The sequence below is a fragment of the Aptenodytes forsteri genome, unplaced genomic scaffold (assembly GCF_000699145.1).
Source record: "Aptenodytes forsteri isolate BGI_AS27 unplaced genomic scaffold, ASM69914v1 Scaffold265, whole genome shotgun sequence".
Taxonomy (NCBI): domain Eukaryota; kingdom Metazoa; phylum Chordata; class Aves; order Sphenisciformes; family Spheniscidae; genus Aptenodytes; species Aptenodytes forsteri.
The window spans coordinates 3,170,571-3,182,254 of NW_008796175.1; the positions used below are offsets into that span (position 1 = coordinate 3,170,571).

The 11,684-nt window shown below is 38.5% G+C and overlaps 1 protein-coding gene across 4 annotated transcripts in view; it reads left to right on the forward strand.

The window, feature by feature from the left end:
• Window positions 1-11,684, forward strand: part of TAF1 (TATA-box binding protein associated factor 1) — a 33,947-nt gene that overhangs the window by 21,265 nt on the left and 998 nt on the right. For 2 of the 4 annotated variants that reach the window (XM_009287628.2, XM_009287630.2), the window contains exons 28-39: window positions 142-240; window positions 989-1,166; window positions 2,570-2,637; window positions 3,025-3,147; window positions 4,223-4,315; window positions 4,391-4,475; window positions 4,995-5,062; window positions 5,144-5,260; window positions 8,105-8,230; window positions 9,563-9,661; window positions 9,944-10,094; window positions 10,871-11,048. In XM_009287628.2, the coding sequence (XP_009285903.1) occupies window positions 142-240; window positions 989-1,166; window positions 2,570-2,637; window positions 3,025-3,147; window positions 4,223-4,315; window positions 4,391-4,475; window positions 4,995-5,062; window positions 5,144-5,260; window positions 8,105-8,230; window positions 9,563-9,661; window positions 9,944-10,094; window positions 10,871-11,048 (1,385 nt within the window). The remainder of the gene's footprint in view (window positions 1-141; window positions 241-988; window positions 1,167-2,569; window positions 2,638-3,024; window positions 3,148-4,222; window positions 4,316-4,390; window positions 4,476-4,994; window positions 5,063-5,143; window positions 5,261-8,104; window positions 8,231-9,562; window positions 9,662-9,943; window positions 10,095-10,870; window positions 11,049-11,684) is intronic. The other 2 variants (XM_009287629.2, XM_019474205.1) reach the window with 1 other exon arrangement.

Below are 11,684 nucleotides of genomic sequence, written 5' to 3' on the forward strand. Positions count from 1 at the left end.
TCTTTACTACTCCTGTGCATCCTCTGCATGCAACACAGATACCTACCCAGTAAATGAATAAACTAAATTGCCTAGGATTTCTGTGGGTAAATATTTTGCATCTTGGAACTGCCTTAATTTTTCTGCCTCTGATTTCTTTAGCGTCCTCATAAATCTATCCACCGACGGCGAACAGATCCCATGGTGACACTGTCATCCATCTTGGAGGGCATCATCAATGACATAAGGGATCTTCCTAATGTAAGTTTAAGCTATGAGACCAAAAACCTGTGTCTTAAGCAATATGGTTGAAGTAGGTCATGTGTGGTAGACACCAAAATTAGGCTAGGCTTTTCTCAGGTGAATGGTGTGCCACCCCATTTCCCCCTGCTCTGCACACAGTTGGTGTGCATTATTTCATAAGTTACCTCAGCTCAGAATCTTTGAGATGAAAACATCCATATCAGAAAATAATGTTGAATGTTCAAAAATAATGTTCTGCGTGGATACATATTAAAAACCTGGGATGTGATTTTTTTTTTTTTCCCTTCAACAAAACCAGAAAAAGATGCATAACACTCGATGTAGCAATGTGGAATACTTTTTTAATATATGTGGCACTGAAGAAAATTGTGTACTTCACTGTTTCCAACCAGATTTTACCAGAAACTTGCAAAATCAAAAGATTAAATGGAAGATTTGAGTTGAAATGAGAAATTAAAGTTCAGTTTCTTGACTTGCGTGCTGCATAACCAAAAATACCATCTGAGAATTCTTTGTGAGATTTTTCTTCTCATAATGGTATTAAAGAACATTTTGTAGAAGAAAGTGATAGCCACTATGGGGCTGAGCTTATCATATTTTCCCTGGTGCAGTTAAGGGATTACACTTACACTGATTGTGTAAAGGTTTTATACGTTAGTGCCTATTCAACTGTGGAGGTTAAACTGGAGATTAGCTGTGCTAGTACTGTGTTGATAAGCATTCATTTTTTTCTTTTCATCCTCAGACATACCCCTTTCATACACCTGTAAATCCAAAAGTTGTCAAAGATTATTATAAGATTATTACTCGGCCCATGGATTTACAGACCCTGCGTGAAAATGTTCGTAAGCGGCAGTACCCATCCCGAGAAGAGTTCAGAGAACATCTGGAACTAATTGTTAAGAACAGTGCGACATACAATGGTAGGCTATTAACAACGCAGGGAAACTGTGTTTCTGCTAATAACGTTGTACATGTATGAGGTGTAGATCTTTTACTTTCAGAAATAACGAAAGCAACAGAAAAGCAGAAAAAATTCACCTATCAGATGGCAACAATAAACATGTTTTTCCAGATATACCTGAAAGACTATATTAATGTTAATGAGCTAATTCATAAATAAGAAAGAAGTGGACCCTAGCATTTAACAATAACTAAATGATGACTATGGTGTAGTAACTGAAGTTCAGTTATGGACCTATCAATGACTGAAGACACTGGTGCATGTATTAAGTCAAACTGCACTGAAGCAAAGTCCTGCATATCCCCTTCGTATAGGGTGAAGCTAAGCAAAACATTGTTTTCAGTATACTACATTATGAGCGTCCTTCCATTTTGCTTTCAGACATGGATCGGTGGGGAGATACTTGCGAACTTATTTTTTCAATATTATGCTTTAGTGAATGAATCTTGCAATACAAATAGGAATAGTTCACACCTTTTGAAGCCATTGCCTTGGAGCATGCAGCTTTGAGTAGAGTTTACTGTAATGATTTTGCATATCTTGGTTCTTAGTTGCAATAAATTTTTCCCCATTTGCAAAAGTCAGAAAGCTAGTTTAAAAAAAAACAAAAAGCGTAGATTCTGCAGTAGAGCATGCATCTGCTGGGGAAAAGTGCTGATTCATTGAGCAACTATAGGTCAGCTGTATTCTGACTGCTGATAGAAAGGTCTTTGTCCAAAAAGTATTCATTCGACAGATAAAAAATCCTCCCAGCTGCATTGAGCCTCTCTGGGCTGTGCAGCATTCGGGGTGACACTGACAGCACTGGTTTTGGGCCTTTACTGCTTCCTTTATTATTTTGATGGCTAAGTCCCTGTTTTGTCCTAATAAATGAGAATTTTTTTCATAGTTCTGTTGCAAATACTTGTTTCCATGTCTGAGGAATCATGAAATTATTTAAAGCTGTGGTTTCCTGAATATTCCTTAAATGTCCATCTTGCCTTCCTTAGCAGTTCTGCTTCACTGACTGGATTTAGTGAAGGAAACAGAAATTTCATGACTTACACTCTGAAAGTTTGGCAAAGGTGGAGGGCTTAGAGGCCAGTCTTCTACAGCCACAGCTGCTTTCCCATAGGGTTTCCAAACTGTAACAGAATATATACCAGAAGTGTGAATATTTGCTACAAATAACCTTCTCTCATATAAAATCCATACTAAGCTTCAGTAATTGTATGTATTGAGAATATACTTGAGGATATACTTCCAATTGTGCTAGAAATACAATCAGTGATGCTTTAGGAGCAAAGATTAATTCATATTGTGACATAATTGGCCTTTTTAATCAGGCTGAAGTATCTCACTGTACTTGCTGTGTGTTTGCAGGGCCAAAGCACTCACTGACACAGATATCTCAGTCCATGCTGGACCTGTGTGATGAAAAGCTGAAGGAGGCAAGTCTTGTGAATGAGTTGTGGTCAGAGTGGAGAGGGAGGGATGGTGAGGGGTGGTTGAGGAGTTTGAGGATATAGGATGTGAGTAGGCAAAACACAGGGCTTTAAGGAGAGTAGAAGAATAAGGGAACTCCTCCCCCCATCCTGGGGTGTATTTGAATTTTTACAACTTTAAACAGTTCACATTGGAGTCTTTCTCAGAAAACAGATGCTCGTTTGTTACTCTAGTTACTTTATCTTCTTTGTAGGCTTATATCTAGGCTATTATCCCCCCCCTTATTTACAAGTGTCTTCATAAAAGGGTCAATGGGAGTATCTGGGACAGAGTATCCTGATCTTAACAGTTATTAATCTAGGGTCAGCCACTGATGTGTACTTTTATTGCAGAAGGAAGATAAACTGGCTCGATTAGAAAAAGCCATTAATCCCCTCTTGGATGATGATGATCAAGTGGCCTTTTCCTTCATTTTGGACAACATTGTCACTCAGAAGATGATGGCAGTTCCAGATGTATGTAGCTTGAGTAGAGTGTGTGTGTGATGTGCAAAATGTGTTGATTATAGCCCTGTGGCTGTATATTTACATTGTGGTTGAGTTCTCTGTCAGGGAGTTAGCCTGTGATCTTCTGACTGGTAGACACACCTGTACTCACCCCCTTCACTGGAGCAAAGGTCCAGAAGTGAAGGCTGGGTTCCGGGTTTTTTTGCTGCTGCTTTCACTTGCGGATAGTGCCTGTGTGAACCTCCCATTAGTATGAAGTCACTGATTTTCATTAAACGTGGTCATTATAAAACATACTCCTCTCCTGCTGCTTATAGCACTTGCTTTGGTAGATCTCAAAGCACTCTGCAAAGGTACAGTTTTCAGGTGCAAACGAAACACAAACTGATTTCTAATTGATCAGGTTTACCCAGTGTTGTACTAGTTTGTTAGTATTAAAAAAACCCAACCCTTAATCTTACCAAATAAAACTGCACAGATGAGGACTTCAGTGTCAGTCACCTACAACGTGTATTGTGTCTGAATGGAGTAAGGAACAAGAGTCTGTAGTGGTTAGACTGCATGAGAGAGGGCTTAATGCCTGTCCTCTTTAAAACTTTGTTGGTTCCATTCTCTGTTGTCACCAAGTTCTCATTTCTGATGTTTAGAAACAGATTTGAGTTTTTCTATGCTGTCACACCATGATGAACTGTTAAATTGGTATATATAGCCCCCGTTGTGAGATCAGACCTAGGTTTATATTCTTTGTTTATTGTACAAGCAATGAGTGTTCTTGCTGGACACTGCAGTTATGTTGTGGAGGAAACAGTGATATTAAATAGAAAAGTCCTTTGTATGATTATTATTTTGTATTACATGTTCCTACTGTCAAACAGGTATTAACAGGCTTAGTTAAAAATCCAACTGGTAGATCTTTTTTGTATTTCTGTCCTGAAGCTAAATGATTGGATGCCTTGTGATAAATACTTCTCATACATTTTCAGTGTTAATCAGTTCTGGAGACTTGCTTTATGAAATTTGTAGCTCAAACTGTAAAAAATTCTACACAGAAGCTTTCTAAACTTGTCTGTTTTCTTTCCTTCAGTCTTGGCCATTTCATCATCCAGTTAACAAAAAGTTTGTTCCTGATTATTACAAGGTGATTGCTAATCCAATGGATCTGGAGACTATCCGCAAGGTGTGTAGCTTGAACTGAGCAGCCACTTGAGAGATGTTTAGATTTGATTACTTACCAGGTGACAATCTCTTCCAGAATATCTCCAAACACAAATACCAGAACAGAGAGACTTTCCTGCATGATGTTAACCTCATCCTTGCCAACAGCATTAAGTACAATGGTAGGTGGTGAAAATAAGGCTTCAGCTGCCTTCTGTACTTAAATGAATACATCTGGGCACCTGTTCTGTAGTGCTGTCAAAGCCTGAAGCTGTGAATCCTCAGCTTGATTGTTGCTTTCCTTTCCTGCTGAGAAAAGAGATGCTTGAACAGTGATGTTTTCACTGTCACATGGTGCTTTATTTACCATCTTGTGCAGAATGGGGCAGTTATATTTGGGGAGGATTTTCTACTTGTTCAGTACACATCTTTGCTTCAATGACTTGTTTCTGGGAATTTCCTTGAGATTGACAGGGTACAACCTTCCTGTCTCCTAAATCATATTTTTAATGCTGGAACAAACTGGTTGTGCTTTGTTAGCTAAATGTGAAACCTGCTTTATATTTCTCCTTAGATCAGAATGTGTTGGGATTTAGGGACCTGTGTCATGAGAGCTGTGTAACCAAAACCAGTCTTTCTGTCTCAGTAGCTGGAACTGAGCAAATGTCAGAATGCATAAAGAGATTTGTGTCTTACTACAGGGCCAGACAGTCAGTACACAAAAACAGCCCAGGAGATTGTAAACATCTGTTACCAAACTTTAGCTGAGGTATGTGGATGACTCTACTGTAATAGTTTCGTATGTTTGAGTTTTCTGTTCTGCAACCTTAGCAAGCTTCTCTGTTCTTAGTATGATGAGCATCTGACTCAACTTGAGAGAGACATCTCTACTGCTAAGGAAGCAGCACTAGAGGAGGCAGATCTGGAAAGTCTTGATCCTATGACCCCTGGTCCCTACACTCCACAGGCAAGTGACCAAGCAAAGTTTTCACTTCCTTTCTTCTAGTTTCAATCTCCTGGATGTTTGATCTGGAGGTGCCTCTTTGTTTACTGTTCTCCATCTGTCTGCAGTTTGTCTTTTAGTAGAGTATCTTGGATGGTGTGCTAACAGCTATTTTTTAAGGATAAATATGAGAAGCGGTTATGATGCTTCAGAGAGTGAGATACCTAAGACAAAGAAGGTAATTTCCCAAGCAACTTGCAAAACTGGTCTCAAGATGAGCTCTGTACAGTCAGGTACAACTTGAATATTGGTTGGAACTTCAAAGACTTTGCAAGTGTAGCAGTTAGAAACCCTCAAAAGGCAAGCAGTGAAAAGGTAAGGAGAACATGAGGAAAAAACATCAATACTGTAGTGCTGAGAAGCCAGAGAGCTGTTTGGTGGGGATACTCTTGATGAGGCTTATTGCTATGAGCAAAGAAACTGCCTAATATGGTCAGCGAAGTATGACTCCTCTGCATTCTTTGGTGGGATTCTTTACATTTCTTTATTTTGGTTCTAATGGAAATAACATTTTTTACTCTCCATTATTATTCTATAGAAGACAATTGTGTGTATCAGTTATTTTGTATGTATTATAGACCAAGTTGGAAGCATAATTTATACTGGAGATTGTATGACAGACAGCTTTTTCAGTGTTTACAGTTTGGCAAAGTTTTATAAGTTATTTAGGCTTTTTTTTTTCCCTAATGCTTCTTCTTGCCTCGGGGTGTTTGGTTGTTTTTAAAAACATCAGTAAAAATCTTTCACCGGGAATGACAAGTTCATTCCTGAAAAATAAAATTACCTTTGGAATTTGCCAGATAAATTAGGTAATGGTTCAGGGAATGTCGTCCTAGTGTCTGAGATGTGCCTTTTGTTTATTTGGAAAAACTGTTGAAGTTCATAGGCCTTGGGAAGGATCTCTCTGCTAACAACTGAATGATCAAAATTCAAATGTTGTATACCCAGTATAGGAAGACAGAGCAAAGCTTTCTTTGCAGTTGTTCATTCCGATTGTAGACCAATAATTTTTCTATTCTGTGCAAGTCTGGTGTGATTACATCTGGAAAGTTGCATTTAATTTTAGTAAAGTCAGAGCAGAAAAGAGGGGCTTGAAGTTCAGGAACAATTTAAGAACTTATAAAGATTATTTTTAAGAGAAAAATGAGTTTAAAATTTGTTTAAGCAATAAGTATACAAAGATTATATGGCTGGAGCCAGGATAGCAGGCTACAAACAATTTTGGGGCAGTATTTAACACCCTCCATCCATCTCTTCCCACAAAAAAAAAGCCCCAAAATGTAGCATTTTAGGAAGCTAGAAAGAACTTGCTAGGAATGATAATTGAATTCAACGGGGTGGGAATACTTAAACATATCATGGAAAAAGACCTTCCTGGCAATGGGAAGTGTCAGGCTACAAGGGAGACTTTGGAGATTAGTTGTTGAAACTATCTATTGACAGATTTCAAGGAAGATTAGATGGAATCAAGGATGATCCCAATACCTCAGAGAATGAGGGACAAAAATGTCATTCTTCTATCTGATGGTTTCCTTCCCAAAAGCAGTATTACCTGTTCTGATTTTTTCCAAGTTGGTGATCAAGAGAGAGGAGAAGAGGCCTGAGCAGTGAACTGCCTATTAGTTGTCTGCTCCTTCTCAGTTCTTGCTAAAGGAGGGAGCTTCCTGAGCTTCTCCCTTGAACTTGTCATCTGAAAGCCACCCTTTCCCTCTGCTTCTTGGCTGGAGGTACACTCGCGCTTCCCACACTCCCAAACTTGATGTCACAGATGGCGGGTCTGGTGATGGTTGCTTGGCTTTGGTTCCCTTTATTTCATATGCTGTTATGATGACTAATATTTATCTCCCCATATGTATCTTCAGGAGTTGGACTCCAGAATATAAAAAGCAAATGCAGCAAGTAGAGAGCTGTCTGTGGTTTACATGTCTGTTTAAATTCTTAGGAAGCCTGTTTTGCCTAATTTAAACGGTATTGCTGCTGCTGCTCTTAACACTTTCAGGATTGTCATGATATATAAACTGTGTATTATAAGGGCATTTTATCAAAATCCTAATCTGTAGTTCCTCATTAACTCTTCAGAGGTCAGGTGGCATGCAAACTACAGATTGGCTTTTATCCAAACCCCCCTTTTTTCTTGCTTTTGTCAGCTTTAGGGACTCTTGAGCCAGTGATTTACATAGAATTGATTGAAAGTTGAAGCTTTGCTATTTCATATGTGATAGATGTTTTTCAGTTCTGATAGCAGCATTTGTGGTTGCAACACCATTTCCATTGTAGGAATGGAAATTAAAAGGGCCGTGCTGAGTCGAACCAAAGGTTGATGTAATCAAGTATTCTGTCTCTGGCAGGGACCAGAAGTGAGTGGATGCAAACATACAGTGATCCTTCTTACAGTGAAGCCTCTCTGCTTCTGGCAATTGGCTGTTCAGGCACCTTAAACTGGTGTTGCATCTGGACCATTGTATTTATGAGCTACAGAGAGGCCTATTCTCTATAAATCTATCTAATCCTTTTGGAGTCCATTTACGATTTTGGCCTCTGTAGGATTGCATTGCATAGAAGTACTGACTTCTATTTAAAAATCTGCTATTTGGCAAACTTCAAACCTGAGGTTGTGAGCTATTGTATTTTACCATGTTTGTTCTTTAAGAATAAAAAGCTTATTTTGATTAAACAGTGTTTAATAATATAAACACAAATGCATATTGCATTTAGTCCTAAAATCCCAGTCTTGCGCCTCAAGATACTGTTCTAGTCTCAGTTCAGTGCCTGAGAATGTTATGTCTCCTGTCTCCACATATACTTTAGCCACCTGATTTGTATGATACCAACACTTCCCTCAGTATGTCACATGATGCTTCAGTCTATCAAGATGAGAGCAATTTGTCTGCTATGGACACTCCCATCACTACCCCAGAGAAGCGAGGAACTCAGGTCAGAATCCTCCATTTTTTCATGTGGTTGGAGAGTTGGGTTGTATAAGCAAATTACTGAAAGGAGGCAATTACTATGTAGGAAACAGGTGACAAAGATCAGCAGGTTTCCCAAGCAGAGAAGGGAATCCATTTCAGAAGTTATGCAATTTCCTTCATTTTGACTGCTCTCAGGGAAAAGGAAAAATTTAAAGAGCACAGGGAATTGAGACGCTGCAAAACAAAGAATAGAGAATCAAAAGCTGGAAAAGAATCTGCCTAAGGCCAGATATTTGTTTGCTTCACTACTTCTGGGAGTAGAAACCTGGTGACTCATGCTATAAAGGGCTAACATGCCTTGTTGATTCTGAATAGGGAAATGGTGAAGTATATTCTACAGATTTGGAAGATGATAATTAGATTATTATGGTTGCATCTAGTGACGATTAGAAGCTGTACAAACACCTAGGAAGAGATGGTTGCCACTGAAGATACTTTGTAGTTGTAAAAAAAAAAAAAAAAAGCAGGTTATAAATGAATATTATATATTCATTATAACGATTATAAATCGTTATAAATGAACTTGTTAAGTAACCACAGAATATTTTTCCTTAGTCTTTATTCTGTATTAAACAAAAAAAAATTCTTGGAGGAGAGGGAATAGCAGAATGAGATGCAGTAATATGACCATGAAAATAAATTACCAGGAGGATGAAGAAGGTGAGGAGGGCCACGAGACTGAAGGTAGTACCAGAAAGACTAGTGAGAGCTATTCTGAGCAATCCAGACAAACAGAGATTGAATGTGAATAGTTCTGTCTATAGTGGCTGTCTGTAGCTTTGAGAATGCCTTCTAGATTTGGAAGTCTTCAAGCTTTCTATAGACTTTCAATTTATAGTCTTTGGGACGCAATCTGCGTGTCCTCGCTACCTTGGACTCATGGTGACTGAGGGAAGAACAGGAGAGAGAAGGGCAGGAGAAGATTTGTTGGAAACTGTTGTCTGCTTTTAAAATATTTTGTGAAAATAAGCACTTTTTAAGATCTAGTGGTATTTTCCAGATACAGCTAGGTAAACAAAGAACTCTGGTGCTGTAAGGCTGGAGATTCCCTTTTCAAGGATGAGCACATCAGGATAAAAGTGTGTGGAGACCGTGTGCTTTCTGATCTTGGAATAAAGAGCGAAAGGATCCTTGCTCTGAGAGTGATATACATATATTTTTCTTTTTGTCTTTCCCCCCTGTACTCCTGCACCATCATTGTGGTCCAGATGTCAGTCATACCCTTTGGTTTATATCCAGTAGTGCCTTCAGTAGTGCCTTCCTCAGTGGTATTGCTATTTGTGTTCCCATTCAGATGCGCCAAGGGCGAGGTAGGCTGGGCGAGGAAGACTCTGACGTAGATATTGAAGGGTTTGATGAGGATGATGATGGGAAACCTAAGACTCCAGCCCCAGTGAGTATATTTATGGAAATCCCAGCCACAGTCTACGTGTTGACTTGCATACTTGTAGAAGTCTCCATAGTATAAGGGCTGTCTGCTGTGTCTGCCACCCTGGAAGACAGCAGTATTCATAGCAATAGCTAGACTCTTAAATGTAGTTTTAAAATGTTAGCATTATGAAATGAGTGAATACTTCAGAATGAACAGTGTGATAAATAATAGGCATATACTGGAAATGGCAGCAGTAGTTTATATGTTGTTTGATTTTCACTATCCCTGTTCTGTATGACCTAGGAAGTTGAAGATGCAGATGGTGACCTTGCTGATGAAGAAGAAGGATCAGCCCAGCAGCCCCAGGCCAGTGTCCTCTATGAAGATTTGCTCATGTCGGATGGAGAGGATGATGATGATGGGAGTGATGAAGAGGGAGATAATCCTTTCTCATGTAGGTGTCCTTTTTTATAAAAGGTTGAATAGGAACTGGTTGTTAATAAACCCAGTTAATCTCATGCTTCCATCACAAAAACATGCAGTAGAGAGCGTAGAGCATAATTGGGATATGTAGGCCAGGTGGTCTAGTAGTCAAAAAGGAAGAGACACCAAAAAGCAAGATGAGAAAACTGGATGAACATAAATGGAACTGAAAACGAAGTGGAATAGGAGTGCTGTAAGTATGGACACAAAAGAAAGCAGAGTTAAGACAAGATCTGGTGATTGTATTTCATAAAGTGAAACTGCAAATGGTTCTGAAAAGACTGGGACTATGATTTGGTGTGCAGAGCCAGGAATGGGCAATTTAGTAAAAGCACAATATTTATTTTTATATGAAACAGCGTGGTCAATGTTATCAAGAACTGGAAGAGGTGTCTGGAGGTTCTTCAGATTATTTCCCTGTTTTACTAAAAAACTTGCCGTGCAGAAAAGCTTATAGTGGTATTTAGCAATGGCTTCTGAAAATTATTAGGGGCGAAGAAGGGGGAATTATTCAGAGTAGACAAGCAAATAAGGCCTTTTTGAGTAATGGTGGTAATGAAATTGCTTTTGAATAACATCAGAATTGGGTACTCAGTAAGTGGTATCACCTCCCAGATACCCTTTTTGCTACCCTTGTGGAGGCACTACTTTGTATACATTCCTTACAGTCAATATTGTAGCCTTTAAACAAAGACAATGGGTATGTAACTGACAGAACAAAACTGTTGCTTTATGACCAAATGTCAGCTATCCAACTGAGTGAGAGTGGCAGTGACTCGGATGTGGAGCCCAATGCAGTGAGACCTAAACAACCTCATGTTCTTCAAGAGAACACACGAATGGGCATGGACAATGAAGAAAGCATGATGTCTTATGAAGGAGATGGTGGAGAGACATCTCATGTTATGGAGGACAGTAATATCAGGTAATTATAGCTGAGAATCTTGTTAAAATAATTATTCAAAACAAAATCCCTTCTCTTAGAGATTTCTGAAGTGTTTATCATAAAAAGCTGAAGAATATCTCATTTTTTCTTTTATTTTGTCACTGTTTTTAGTGTTGCAACCATAATTATCATAATTGCAATTTACTTATTGACAGAAATTTGGTTTTGCTGTTAGATTTTCACTAATAAAAATGTTAAATTAAATACTCTTTCTTGTAAGTTAGATAATTTCCTGTACATAGTGGTTTTTGAAAGCAGGACAAATAAAGGTTTTTATAGGTTGTCTCGGAAACTACAAGATGTCTTTGAAGTTAAAAGATGATTTAGCTGATTAACTCCATGGGTTTTGGTTTTTTTCCTGTTAGAATAAGCATTTCCTTACTTGAAAGGAAACTGCTTAGTTGAAGTCCAAAAGAATAGGAATATGCATATTCTGTATTTTGGAAGGAGTTCCATTATTAGAAAATGACAAGTACAGCAATATCAGCTTTAATTTTTTGCATTCACTTGAGAGAATACTGACCTACTCTTCCTTCTCTGGCCATTCTGTAGAGTATTAGCATTAGATTCTCTTCTTTTTCTACTCGTGGAATTCAGTCCCTTATAGTATTATTG